General features: G+C 31.8%; 5 protein-coding genes across 5 annotated transcripts; 2 read left to right on the plus strand and 3 right to left on the minus strand.

The window, feature by feature from the left end:
• Positions 1-1062: 1062 nt before the first annotated feature.
• NAEGRDRAFT_45416 (uncharacterized protein) lies at positions 1063-2623 on the plus strand (the record flags this gene model as incomplete). Its single annotated transcript, XM_002682598.1, has 3 exons — positions 1063-1705; positions 2047-2162; positions 2396-2623. 3 exons carry the CDS (start codon positions 1063-1065, stop codon positions 2621-2623), a joined length of 987 nt encoding a protein of 328 aa, XP_002682644.1.
• A 137-nt stretch (positions 2624-2760) lies between these two features.
• Positions 2761-3501, minus strand: NAEGRDRAFT_77897 (cytochrome c; the record flags this gene model as incomplete). Its single annotated transcript, XM_002682806.1, has 3 exons — positions 2761-2837; positions 2971-3231; positions 3495-3501. 3 exons carry the CDS (start codon positions 3499-3501, stop codon positions 2773-2775), a joined length of 333 nt encoding a protein of 110 aa, XP_002682852.1. The 3' UTR covers positions 2761-2772.
• A 397-nt stretch (positions 3502-3898) lies between these two features.
• NAEGRDRAFT_77898 (PI-PLC-X domain-containing protein) lies at positions 3899-5191 on the minus strand (the record flags this gene model as incomplete). The annotated part of the gene is made up of 2 exons (XM_002682807.1): positions 3899-4875; positions 5003-5191. The coding sequence occupies 2 exons, from the start codon at positions 5189-5191 to the stop codon at positions 4087-4089; spliced, it is 978 nt and encodes a 325-aa protein (XP_002682853.1). The 3' UTR covers positions 3899-4086.
• A 1436-nt stretch (positions 5192-6627) lies between these two features.
• On the plus strand, positions 6628-7497 carry NAEGRDRAFT_29707 (uncharacterized protein; the record flags this gene model as incomplete). Its single annotated transcript, XM_002682599.1, has 2 exons — positions 6628-7004; positions 7080-7497. The coding sequence occupies 2 exons, from the start codon at positions 6628-6630 to the stop codon at positions 7495-7497; spliced, it is 795 nt and encodes a 264-aa protein (XP_002682645.1).
• Positions 7498-8884: 1387 nt separating this feature from the next.
• NAEGRDRAFT_61849 (uncharacterized protein) lies at positions 8885-14208 on the minus strand (the record flags this gene model as incomplete). Its single annotated transcript, XM_002682808.1, has 3 exons — positions 8885-9471; positions 9525-13256; positions 13572-14208. The coding sequence occupies 3 exons, from the start codon at positions 14206-14208 to the stop codon at positions 8885-8887; spliced, it is 4956 nt and encodes a 1651-aa protein (XP_002682854.1).
• Positions 14209-14648: the final 440 nt, after the last annotated feature.

Below are 14648 nucleotides of genomic sequence, written 5' to 3' on the forward strand. Positions count from 1 at the left end.
ACAAGATTTAAGAACTACCAATTGAATCAAATTGAAAAATCACATTATTATCGGAATTTCTCAATCCAGTTAAAAGACAGAGAATTGGTCTCCTATCAGAACAAGTATCTGCTTGTATCCTTGTTTATTTGTACCATGAAAGAAACGTAGTATTTATTATTGCTGAGAGTTCTGGTTCTGTCTCTCTTTGTCTTACAATTATGGATGAACTCTATTCTGTTGTGAGTAATAATAATAACAAGGATTAAAGAATATTAGTAAAATGAGGAAATGTATCAACAAGGATTTATGGAGAAACTTCTCCATAGCCTTTTTTTAATCCCCTTTAAAATGGCTGGATGTAGAATTAGCCTCACCGATTATCTTTCCCAGTTCAGAAATGATTTCAGTTCATATTCTTGTCCTTCCAAATACCAAAACACTTACCATTGACAGAAATTCCTCAAGGATAATCAATTGACAATCCGATTTGTATTCACCCATGTAGGAATTGTTTGGTTGAGAGAGGAATTTTGGTTTTCCACCTCTCTCCTTAGTAGTTGATAGATTTTGAATGGTATGATTCGAATTGAGTTGCTGGAGAGATGTTGTTGGCAAAAGTATAATAAGGTGCTACCACTGTGACACAAAACACACTTTTACAAAATAGAAAATTTTATTAGAATGCAAGTTGGTGGAATTTATGAAACTATTTTTATTTCTATACGAAAGACTTATTTAGAAAGTCTGATTTCGAATATTTTTCTTAAAGAGAGGATTCACATTGTTCAATGGAATAGAAGAACGATTGGATAGTGAATTGAGGGAATTATCTCATAAGAAAACTGGGAAATTTAGGCTCATTTTGTCCATAAATCCATATCCCAGATACAATTCCTCATCATTTTACTATTAATAATAAATTATAGTCTCTTATATCATAACGACCTTAGAGACTAGCTCAACAATGAATCCAACCGATGCAAGTGTGATTCGTGTAACACCTTTGTTTGTCTAAGCGAAAATTATGAATGGTGTGTCTTTTGTGAATTAATTAAGTGTGCTTCAGAACCACTTCCAAATATGGTCATGTGGCAACCAAAAAAGGGAGATTGTGTTGTTGGATTTTTAGAGAACGATGAGTTGACCTCACCATTACAATTATCTAACATTCCATTATTTAATCCCAATTCCATCAAGAAAAAGAAGGACATTGTTGAATTTGAAAGAAACGACAATTCAAACCTTTTATTAAGAATTAGAAATTTATTTTTAGAAGAGAGTACAGAAAGGGTAAATAATTTATATGAAAAAAAGAGCAAGAAATTAACAAACGAAAGTGTTAAAAGAAAGAAGTATTCTAATTCTTCTGATCTGGACTTGGAGAAGGATTTTGAAATTATTGACAAGTTTGAAAGTCTTTTTAAATCGCCAATCAATTTTGAAGAGTGGAAGGAGAAGAATGTGATTGAGAATTTTTATCCTTCATCTTTGCAAGAGGAAAAGCAAGTTGATAATTTAGCAAGAAACAACAAATATATAGACAGTCTTCCGACCAATAATCATTGTAATTTGTTTTACCCAACCACGACCACTGCAAAACAAGAAAAGTTCCAATTGGTTGCTGAATATTTTGAAAAGGAGTATGGCTTGAAGGTTTTATCTGATTTTCCAAAGAGCTTTTCATGCATTTATGGTTTTCTTTATATTTTCAGAAAGGATAATGGTAGAATTGAATCAAAAATTCAAATTGGGGAAAGACAGAACAAAGACTTGCCATCAAAGCCCTAAGAAGATGTGAAATGGCTTTTATATTTCCACTAGAACAGGTGGAAAACAAAAAGGAAGGCCTTGTCAAGGAAAGCAAAGCGATTTGCAGATTGTTAGATTTGGGTTTCGGTCCGTTGAATGAATTACTCTCCAGTGACAGTGTTACAGATTGTAGATTGGATAGATTGTTCAATGGGGATCGATTCTTCTCAAATTCCAGCAGAGATTTGCAAATCAATTACAAAACAAGTCGTATTCACACTCTTGATAAGGGTGACTCTTATTCTTGTTTTATAGATGATGGAAACAACTTTGTAATTCAATCAGATGAGAGAATAATTGAAAGATCTCCATTTGTGATTAGATTGGATCAAGAAACTTTGGAATCATTCTTTCCAAATCTTCCAACTGAGGTAAAGGATATGTATAATCTTTTAAAGAGAGTCATTGGATATTCTAAAAAGTATAGCTTGTTAAGATTTGCTTCCTTATTTCAATGCAACCCAAAACCAGCAACTGGATTATCAGTTAAGAAAATTGTTTTATTAAGAATTTTAATCAAGTTAATAATTTGAAAATTATATTTCCAATTGACGTAGGTGAATTTCAAAGAGTTGATTTTGCCAATTCCCAATTCGTTTTTAAGAATGCCAATATTCCACTCACACATTTAAAGATGAACTCTAGATTGTTCAATACATTAGCTGTTCAAATCAAATTGAGTAATTCAATTTTCAGAGATTCATTCAAAATTACATTAGATGATGATGATGGAGATGATGATGAAGATGATGGAGAAGATGATGAAGAAGATGAAAATGATGATGGAGAAGATGAAGAGAGAGGAACATCAAAAAAAACAAAATTCGATTAATCAGAATAATTAAATTCTTCTTCTTATCAACAAGAAGAAATGTACAATAAACAAATCTGTTACAATATACTAAGGTTTAAGAAGAGAGTAATCATTTCTCCAAAAAAATAAATTTGATAAACTAATGGGTTTCTGGAAAAATTGAAAATTTATTCTTGAGAAGCATTCTTCATGTATTCAATCAAATCGGCTCTTTCGGCTGGCTTCTTCAAACCTGTTAAAATTAAGTTAAAATTAAAATTAAATTAAAATTAAATAAAAAAATAAAATTAAATAAAAAAATAAATGTTAAATAATTAATAATAATAAAATCATTAAATAATAATGCAAATAAATGATGAGCGTACCTGCAAAAACCATTTTAGTTCCAGGTATATACTTCTTAGGATCCAACAAATAATCAAAGAGGGATTGTTCATTCCAAGTAACACCCTTTTCCTTATTGGCAGCAGAGTAGGCATAACCTTCAGCCAAACCAGACTTTCTACCCCACATACCGTAGAGATTTGGACCAACCTTGTGAGCACCTCCCTTGTTGATGGTGTGACATTGGGCACATCTGGCCTTGAAGATCTTTTCACCCTTAGTTGCGTTACCTTGTGGAATTTCTATCAAATGATGATGATGATGATCATTATATTGTAGGAAAAAGTTATTTCACGTCAATTTGTAAAGATGACAATGATGATTTAAAATATGGAACAATATATTAGTAACAGATATATAATGATATATGTAGTGTAGCAAGAAGTAGTAGCAGCAACAAGTGGTACAAGTCCGTGTGAACAAGTTGTTTCATCATGATGGAAAATAATGTTGATGAATTATTGAAGAAAATATAAATTTCATTATTATTATTGAAGGTACGTACCAGACATTTTTTTTATTGTTCAGTGTTGGCCAATTCTACAACACGCGTTCAGCTTAAATTCAACCACGCGCGTCGTTGAGCAACTCTTGGTCAACCATTCGTAAAACCAATCAAAATGCCTTAAGGAGAATAATGAATTAATCTAGACAAAAACCGGCCAATTTGTTCTGTTTAGGCGGCGTTTTGAATGTGTGTTGGTGCAAAGATGATGTGTTGTGAGAAGCATCTCTCTTTCAAATCCCATTTATTGTAAAAAAATGCACAGGAGTTTTTTCCTCGAATCATTTAAATGATGGGCCGACTGTAAATTTTGGCTATCAAAGAATGGAAGAGAGGATGAAATTAATTGACTGGATGATAATAATATTGGAAAGTGGATGACAACAATAATATATTATCTATTCTAGTGGATTGTATTATCCATGCATTTTATTTTGATTGGGTTGATATTGTAGTGCCACATGTGGAATGAAGGAATGAAGAAATTGGAGATTTGTATAATTTTGGATTTTGGATGTCCCTCTTGTCAATATAATCTTTCCACACCAATTAATTACATTAATTTATATTTAACATTTTAATCTATTAATTTTCAAATTTTGATAGTATTTTGTTGTAAAAGGACACTCATTATATCTTTAGAGTCAGAGTAGTTATCGAGCATGATAATATTCACCTGTCTTCGTGCAAGTGCTTGCGTGGATAACCAATTTACAATTTCCGAATTGTAAAAGTGACCCAATTCTAGAGCACTAGATGGCCTGCCAATGATACCATTTGCAATCATTAAATTGTCTGGTGTAATTTTACATTGAATTGCAAAAAATGATTGATCCTGAACCTTTCTGGAGGAAATTTCTTTCGAGACTCTCATGAACAAATCATGACTATTCCTAACAATGGGTCTAAAGTATCGAATATTTGGCAAATCATTATTATTATGGATGGAAAGAGAAGGGGACCAGAACAGTCCATTTGAGTGTTTTACAATATTTTCATTGTGGTAAATTACGATTATTCTTTGCTTGTTGGTTTGCCTCCAAATTTCATTCAGTGATGAGCTAGCTTGAATAGTTTTAGAGTTGGCCAATAATTTTCCAAACTTTTTTTTCAAAACACTACTCAAATAATTATGGTCATACTCACTCATTTCAAAAAAGTGAGCAAAATCCAAAATGACAACCTCATTAGGAGATTCTTTCATGAATTGAACAATTTCATTAAGAGAATCTTCAATTGGTCTATCAAACATTGTATTACATGATTTGAGCATGGTAACTTTCTTAAATGTTGACCTGTCTCTACAAGTTCTAATATCAAAATAACGAATACCATCTCGCAATTGTAATAATGCAGATCTACTTTGAGTTTTTGACCATTTCTATTGAATTGAAATAATATATATTTTAATTATTTTATAATTGTTATTATATATTTTAATTATTATTAATTTAATTAATTAAATTACAATTATTTGTTTTAAAAAAAAATATATATATAAAACTTACCGATTGAACTCTATTTAAAACATCTTTTGGATAATATTTAAGAGTTTTAAATATGAAATGTTCATTTCTCTTTCCATCTGGAGAAATTCTAGAATATTCATTCAAATGATTTGAAAATGAGGAACGTGTACCAGGAATGACCAATCTATTCAATGGATAATCACCAATGATTCCCCTCAAATCATACATCCAACTGGATGGATTTCCCTTATATGGATTTCCCTTAATTTTAGCAACGGGTGGTCCCAAAAAGAATTTTTTCAATAAGGGTTAGACCGAAGGAGGTGAGCTAAAAAATGTTACATCACGGTAATTTCGCGCCAACCAAAAACCGCTGAAAGTTGTCTGTTCTGACCGTTAAATATTCAACAAAAAAAAACAACAAACAACAATTACTCATCATGAATTCATCATCACCCTGCTAAATAGGTATATTGGTTGGTATTCCCACCTTCAGCATGCTACCTTGAGAAGCCACCATGAGGAGAGTTCTCCCTTTGCTTCCTTCCTCACCAGCCATTACTACATTCACCTCGCCAAAACATCATCTAGATAAGTGCCTGCCCATTTACTTGAAATTGTTGGTACATTAAAGCGAAGGTTCATGTACAAGAACCCAGAAGTACTTGTTTCTAGAAGAACAAGTGGTAATTGATACTTTGAACACACTGTCTCACTCTTGGTCCAATAAACCTTCGGCTCGACTTTAACAAATTTTTGTTTTTTGAGTGACTTCTAAATTTTTTATAAAAATATTTGTCAATCCTTCTCACCTCCCACGGTCTAATAAGGGTGTATTGATTTTCTTTTTCAACTTGTCATACACTGATTGAATGAATAGAGTACTTGTTGCCAATTCATTACTTATTTCCAATGTTTTTGAACTATTTTCAGTGCAGGTTTGATCTAATTGTTTAAAAATCAAACGAAACAAATTTCTTTTCGATTTTGGATATTTTATAAAGAGGGTTTGCTTACTGTGTCTCAATCTGGCAGAGGGTTTCCAAACACCATTTCCTTGTTCGAATTGATTACATAAGAAACCAAACGAAACCTCTCCCAATAATGATAAAAATAATATCACCAACAATGATACAACCATTGTCATTAATTGATGACTACAATTCTTCATCTCTTCAATTTTTTTTTCTCTCTCAATACTGTTATTGAAATCATTCAATGATGGAGAATGATGGAATACAACAAATTTACAATAAATTTTTTTTTCATCTAAGGTATATTCCAAGACCTCATCCACACAATTAATATCATATAATAAAAATCAAACAATCATCAAGTTGAGTTGAATCAGATAAGTTATTATTGTATCCACGTGGATATTACTCGATGAAAGAAGATATTCCTTCTAATTTGTTTCAAAAAAATATTTTAAAAATAAAAAAATGAACAACAATAACGATCAAACTCTGTTGCCTTTCGAAGGAGGAGGAGGTTCTACAAGTAATGGTGGTTTGGAGTTTCAAGGTTAGTTGGATTCGTGTTGGAAAAAATTTATATAAATTTATTATTATATCGGATCATCAATTCTAGAATTTGGAACTCATCAACAATTAACCTTTCCTTCTGATCCGATGGGATCAATGACTCTTGATGAAAATCCAATGATGAGTAATATTCCATCAAGTGGTGCCACTGCTGGTACTAGTACTGGTAGTAATCAACAACAACAAAATACAATAGTATTGAGTGGAGATGATTCTGATGATGAAATGACCAATGTGGATTATTCACAATATAGTTTTTGGAACCTTGAATATTATATTCCATTCTTTAATGTGAATACTAATGAAGTACTCAGGAGAATAACCAAACCATATCTCTTTTTTTTGAACACTGACGAATCTTTTGTATCATACACAAAGAGAGGAAAGAGACAATCTGATCTGTGGGGACCATTTTGGATTATCACAACACTTATTGTTGTAATTGTCATGACTAGTAATATTGGACACTTTTTTAATTTAAATGCTATCGGAAAAGAGTTGGAGGGAGATTTTCAACAATCTGGATCCAATAATAATACATCAGGAAATGAAGCTTTCCGTCGACCAACAAGTGATTTATTAGAATGGACAACTGACTTTTCACTCATTTCTGTAGGAGCAACAGTGTTTTATGCATTTTCTATGGTAGTTCCTGCTCTTTTATGGGTTGCTATGAAATATAAGGGTGTAACTGTTAGTCTTGTTGAAACCATATGTGTCTATGGATATTCTTTCGCAGTAGTTATACCACCACTTGTTTTATGCATGTTCAATATTACTTGGTTGAGATGGATTTTGATTATGGGAGGATTTTTATATGCCAGTGTTTTTATAGTATTTGGTTTATTCAAAGAATGGAAGAAGGTTGTCACTGGTCCACAAGATAATATTTTCCTTCTTGTTTTTGCAGCTTTTATTGTACTTTCTCACCTCATTTTGGCTGTCTTTGTCAAGTTTTACTTTTACACATTTTCAGTTGATTTGAAATAAATTTTGTAATATTTAATTGAAATATGGTTTATCATTGAAATTGTAATATATTTATTATAACTAAACTGAATAGGAATAGTAGTGTTTTTTCAATAATGAAATTTTTATTCTACAAGTGCATCATTATACTTTGTTGGGAATTAGTTGTTGATTGCTAAAGGAAGAAGCAATGGTTTATCCTTTGGAATAAAGTGAGGAATAGTTGACGTTTTGTTCAAGTCAATGTTGATTTTAAAAAAATACAAACACCTTACAACAATTCCACAACACCACTACCCAAATAAGAAAGTATTATAAAAATAAAACCTGAACTTCAATGACGAAATCAGAATTGGATAATTGAAATAAACTAAATCACAAAAAAGAGAAAACCAATAAACAAAATAAGCCACATATAAAACCACCATTGAAACAAAGTTTTGCTTGTTGATGGTAAAATATTTGTTGTGGTGGTTTTAATAATTAATAACGAGGGGATGGAAAATCCGTCATCCAAATCCCACACAACTCCTCCACTAAAATCCAGAATCCACAATATCTGGGATTTGGATTAAGGTTATTCCATCCCCTCTTAACAACAAATCACATTTAAAAGAATTAATTTGATTTTCTTGATGAGATAAAATGTGGTTGATTTGATGTGTCATTTTTGAAATTTTCTTTAATATTGGTAAAATCTTAATCCAAACTTTACAGTAAAGTCAGACTTGGAAATTATAGTCAAAGTTTAATTGTGGTAGTATAATAGTGTTTCTTCTATTACAAGAACAATAATAAAAGGTAGAGAAATTTAAATTTTAAAAATAAAATATAGAAAGAAATATGATTATTCTGAGTTAATGGATATCTATTTGCAAGAAATTATCTTAACCATCAATCATTACAAAGATCTTACCATTAATGCAATCACAAACCATCATCAAGATCCAGATTATGATCATATTGATTTCATTAAGCAAAATATTGTAAAAGAATTGAAGTTTTAATGGATCTGCAATTAAAATTGGTGCTGGAAGTGTATATTGTAAAAGGTTGAGATATTTGTGTTAAATATTGCAACCTTCTTACAACCACCAAAAAGCAAGACAAAAGAAAGCGAATTCTTTTTCTTTTTGTTGTTGAGGGTAAAATATTTGTTGTGGTAGTTTTAATAATTAACAACAAATCACATTGAAAAGAATTAATTTGATTTTCTTGATGAGATAAAATGTGGTTGATTTGATAAATCATTTTCTTTGATTTCAGTTGATAAAGCTTGTTTTTGGTATTACCGTTTTTGTGAATAATATATATTTATTTTGAAAATTACAATTCTTTTCCTCTAAAGTTGTTGATTGAGAATAATTGTTTGATCTGAAAGTTAGTTATGATGCACTATCTTGATTTTTTATTCTTCATTTGGTTGATCATCTAATAATTTACCATTATTTTTTTCTGATAAAGCTTCATCATCCTCATTTTCAGAATAATAGGCCTCACTTCCACCATCATTAACATCCAAGTAATTGATTGCCAATTGCTTGTTTTCAGCTTCTTCCAAATCAATTGATAGGAATTTTGAAGTATCAATTCTGGCAGCTTGAGGATTTGGATTTTGATGATGTTTATCCTTGAGTAAATATGTTTCCATTTTCCCCTTTCCTTTAACATCTACCTCTCTAGTTTCGAATTCAAATAAATCATAAACTCTTTCATAAGTTGCTCTTGAAATTTGAATCCTTCCTGGTTCACCTGTAGATTCCATTCTTGAGGCAGTATTGACAGCATCTCCCCACAAATCATAGGCAAACTTTGAACTTCCTAATACACCTGCTGTTACTGATCCTGTGTGAACACCAACACGAATGTTTAAATTTGTATTATGTTTGACATTGTAATTGTATAAAATTGTAAATTGACCCATTCCAAAATTAATAACCTTTTCAGGGTGATCTGATTGCTTTTGATGCAAACCACCAGCAAGGAAATAGGCATCTAAATTAAATGATTAATTACTATACATGCCAAATATTATCAACAAAACTTACCACCAATGGTTTTAATCTTTTCAAGAGAATAGGTTTCACACAACAAGTCAAACTGGTTGACAATAATATTCAACATTTCTACAACTTGGTGTGGTTCCAAATGACTACTCAAACTAGTGAAACCAACAATATCACTAAATAGACAGGTAACATCTTTAAAGTTTTCATAAATATTAGTTTCACCTGCTCTTAATCTATTGGCAACAGGTAATGGTAAAATGTTAAGTAAAAGTGCTTCTGATTTGGTTTTTTCTTGTGCCATTAAAATGGAATGTTTCAATTCGGAGGTAATATCCTTAATAAAACATGAAATAATAATTGTTCTCTTCTTATCATTAGGATCTCCCAATACTGAAACACATAAATTAACTCTTGCTGGGAATGCCTTTCCGTTCTTTCTTTTGGCTTTTAACTTTTCAAATGTTTCTCCAAAGTTGCTAGTAGCATTCTTCATTCTCTCCAGAACTGAATTTAGAGTGTCAACAACCTTCTTTTTAGAAAATAGAACAGCCAATCCAGTTCCAATAATTTCTGTAATTCTATAACCAAACATATCTTGTGCAGCTTGATTGAAAAATCTAATAGAACCATCTACATTACAAATGATAGATCCTTCTACAGTTGAATCAAGGACAGCCTTAACCTGGGAGAATGCTTGTTCATCTTCCTTATCATTATTTGAATCTTGGAACATTTGTAATATTCTATTCATGCCCTTCAATTTTCGATTCTTTCCATTGTTGCTTGATGCTGTCGAATTGTATTGATAGTGAAGAGCATAATCTCTTAATTGATCATTTGAATCGATAAATTCCCATGATACATAATTGAACATAATTCTCATCTGATGGATTTGAGCCCAATATCTATTGAACATATTATTACCTAAATAGAATAAAAATAGGCAAGCAATAAATCCAATAGAGGAGAACACTCCTGACAAATATCTGGAAGGATGCTGGTGCAAATCAACATAGGTATCAATGAAAGCATACAACTTGTAGGCCATAATTTTAGAAGCACTGTAAAATTGCATAAACTTGATATATATATCACGTGGGCCAATAGTATGATGATAAGCTTGATTATTCAATTGATCTGCTTGTGAGGCTAACATATCCAATAATTGATCCAATCCATAACAATTATAATCTGTAGAGTTACATTGATGACTTTGTACAACTGGAATATTTTCTGAGAGAATGGATTTTCTATTGTTGTACTCTGCTCCGTATATTAAATTGTTCCAAGACTTGACTGTTAGAGCTAGATAATTTTGGTTAAGTACAAAGTTGGCATCATTTTCATTTGGTTTTAGTGGTGAATCAAACACAATTTCGTCCAATCCAAAGTTTACAACTTGACTGTTCATTAAAACTCTACCTGCTTCTGCAACATTTAACATGGCCACATACGAATCATCTAAATTCAAGAAGAATTCTGTAATGATCAAGGCACCAGATACAAATGCAAATACAATAATGAGTAAACTGATTATTAATACAGATCTCTTTGGAGATAGATAGTCTGTTTGAGATTTGTTAACTTCTTCTCTAGTGTCCTTATCTAAACGATGGAAAATCTTACCAACTTCATCTTTACCTATTCTCTTGAATAATCTTACAAGATTATTAATTTTACGTAAATGGAAATATAAAACTAGTAAATAGCTCAAAGACATTAACAATACAATGGCATTTACACAAACTGCAATAATTATATAAATAACTCTAAGTTCTTGTGCCACCACTTGATTTCTATCAATAAAATTCACACAAAATGATTCATATGAACGCATGAGAGGTAATCTATTGAGCCACCAAAACATGAAAACATAGGATTCATATGTTTTGTTGTATTGGAAGATTGTTGATTCTAACAATGAATCAATATTTGAAATCACTAGTTTAGTAGTTTCAGAGAGAGAGGTATTTCTAATTTCATAAACAATCTGGCCTGGAGTAACAATTGGCAAGTACAAAGTAACATCATCATGGGTGAAATCATTTACCATGTCAGTTGTGAATACACCGACTGTTTTAGAGAGTGTTTGTACGGTTCTAGCCTTATCTTGAAGTGTTTTCAGTCTGTCCTTGTGGGCTGAGAATGATTGCAACAGAGCTGTATCATTAATACCATTAAACTTGATTGTAGATTGAAGTGAACGAATACCACTGGCTATCAAATGCGAAACGCTATTCATGGTACAAGCTTGTTTGACAAGGAATACTTTTGAGGAAATTTCATTAGAGAAGGAAATATTTACAGCCAAGGTGATTGTAATTAGTGCCAAGCCAAACAATAGGAATACTATGAAAAATCCATAGACAAACTTGTGTTCTTCTGGTACTAGTAATGATGTTCTGTAGAGCATTTCTTTTTTCTGAGTTGGTGTCACCATATCAGATCCATTTAAACTTTCCTCATCAATTTCCTCATCGAATAAATCAACTGCAGATCTTGGTTCTTCAGGTGATGTTGGTACTATTGGAACAACCTTGTTGTGTTTGGATGAAATCTTGATTTGGTTTACAGGCTCCCTCTTTCTAACTCTCTTAGATTCTTCATCTTCAATTATTTGTGCTTCAAAATACAAGTCAGAAGCCAATTCTTTTTGGAATAGGTAATTTTCTAAAAATCTGGCATAGGTTCTTAGTGCAGTCTTATCTCCAGAAAAGTTAGTCATCAAATTTCCAAATAAAACTTCCAGTTCAGCAGTAATCTTTTCAATTTGTTGATTCACTCCAATGATTTTTGAATCGGAAACTACTTCATTTTGCAATTCCTTCCAGAATTGTCTGTGGAAGTAGGCCAATTGTTGTTCTTTGGCGTCAATTTTTTGTAATAACATCTTCATTTCCAAATTACTTGTGGCATGTCTATTGGATGAAGATGAAATGATTTCCAATTCTTTCAATCTCATTTGAATGAAATATCTGTTCAGAATATTTGGATGTTGTCTGAGTGCTCTTTTAATCAAGTGATTTGCATAGATAAACGCATTAGAATCCTCAGAGGCAACAAAGTTTGCAATGAGCATACTTGATGTCAATAGTAAATTAACATCTGTAAAACTTTTTTGAGAAGCAGCACCCTTAACAAACAGCATGGCTAAATTGAAATCACCATGCTTTTGTTCGTTGCGTTGAACATTTCTTGCCTTTGTCATGGCAAATCGAATGAAAATGTTAACACTTCTAAATCGACGTTCTTCTTCGATAACTGAAGCTAAATTATTGACAAATAATGTTGGATCACCCTCTTTGGATATCTTCCAATTATTTACATCATCAATACCAAGGTACACTGAAAATAAATGCTTTACGCTTCTATAGACAAGTCTGGTATATATTTCCATAGTTACACAACCCAAAACAAATAATAAAATAGCAAAGCCAAATGATGCACCAGCCAATGATACTCCAAATATATTGTCATCTAAGTAATTGATTGGTAAGGTAGTCAGTATTAAAGTTGAAATGGAAAATCCAAGTTTTGCAAATGTAAATCCAGACCATAAACTATTTTCCCATCTATTGAAAAAAGGAAGGGACCTAAATAAAACAACAATATACAATAAACTAACTAGAATAGATATAATTGGAACTATATAACTGTACATGCTCGGAATTAAATTTGAAATTATCCAATAAAGTTGATTTGTAAATGCAATTACCATTACAAATATCGAATTATCCATTGAACCAAATGAGCCTTCCTTTGGACTGAATTCTATTAACATTAATAATCCCATTTGAGTAATTACAAATTGTACAATTAATCCAATCGAAGAAAATACAATCATTACTGTATTCAGTACGCTTGTACACGATTCTTCTCTGTATCTTACAAGGTGTTGTGTCATGTAATCGCAATTAATAAATGATGTTAGTATATGGGTTATGGGTACTGCTACTACTGTTATTATTATTGTAAGTATTCTTACAAATTGCAGTAATTTCTTTGTGTGTCTGCTTCCTGTTTTTGTAAATCTATATACTATATAAAGTAATACTCCATTTGATAATAGTAATATAATAAAGAAACTAGCAATTACAACAATACCAACATATGGTACCTTTTCCATTAACCAAGTTCTCATGAATCCAAATACTAGCATAATCCACCAACCATAATCACCCCATTGATATGATTTAATATCCTCATATGGTACAGATAAACTTGAGGAAGTAAGCATGATAAATGTGTAAAAGAGCATGTAAAATATATTTGTTTTAGAAAAGACTCTTCTCAGCTTACCAGAGAGAGTACGTTGTTGAGCAATGGACCAGGGCTGATTCTTTTCATTCACCCTCTTGGCTGTATTCATCAAGCTTTGTTGCTGTATTCCAACCAGAAATGTTACTATATTCTCTTCAAATGCTTTAAATGATTCTGAGGATAGAATTGAAGACCGTGTTGTGGTTGCTGTCCTTGCAGTTCCAGTGTCGGACCCACCTGAACGATTACTCATCGTTAAACTTTGTGGACCGTGTGAGAAGTGTCCTTCAATAATCGAATTGGATTCACTTGTATTACTATTATGAAAACTAGGTAGTGGATCTTCAGTGCTAGCCCTCAATGGATTTACAGTCTGATTTAAATTTGTTAAGGGTACGATGGCTGAACTTTTCCTTGTTCTACCAATAGCACCGACTGCTCCAAGGGTTGGAAGTGTCGACATGTTGATGCTACTGTTACTACTAGCTTAGATAATAATAAGAATTATATATGATGATGACTATATGATGACGTTGCAAAAAACCTAAAGTTGTGAGATAAACCTGTATATGTTGTGTACTCTCTCCTAGATGTTTGTACTATATTTCTTAGGTTTTTTGATGCTTAATTGATGCAATGATTAAGCAACTAGCAGATCCTGATGATTAAATAATATTACTGTTATTGTGTGATAGTTAATAGTGCTCGGCTCGCAACGATGAAGGGTCTATTGATGTTGTAGAGTCTTTTAAGGCCAACACATTAAGGCGAGTGTATTGTGGAGGGTCTTTTCAGAGAGACGTTTTAGGTTGGTGAGTAACTTTTTTTGGGTGGGAAAAACAAATGACCGTAAATTGGCCTGTAACGATTTGGCTATTAGCGCGAAGGTGAAAAAGCAGCTTG

This window comes from Naegleria gruberi (genome assembly GCF_000004985.1).
Source record: "Naegleria gruberi genomic scaffold NAEGRscaffold_2, whole genome shotgun sequence".
NCBI classification, from domain to species: domain Eukaryota; phylum Heterolobosea; class Eutetramitea; order Acrasida; family Naegleriidae; genus Naegleria; species Naegleria gruberi.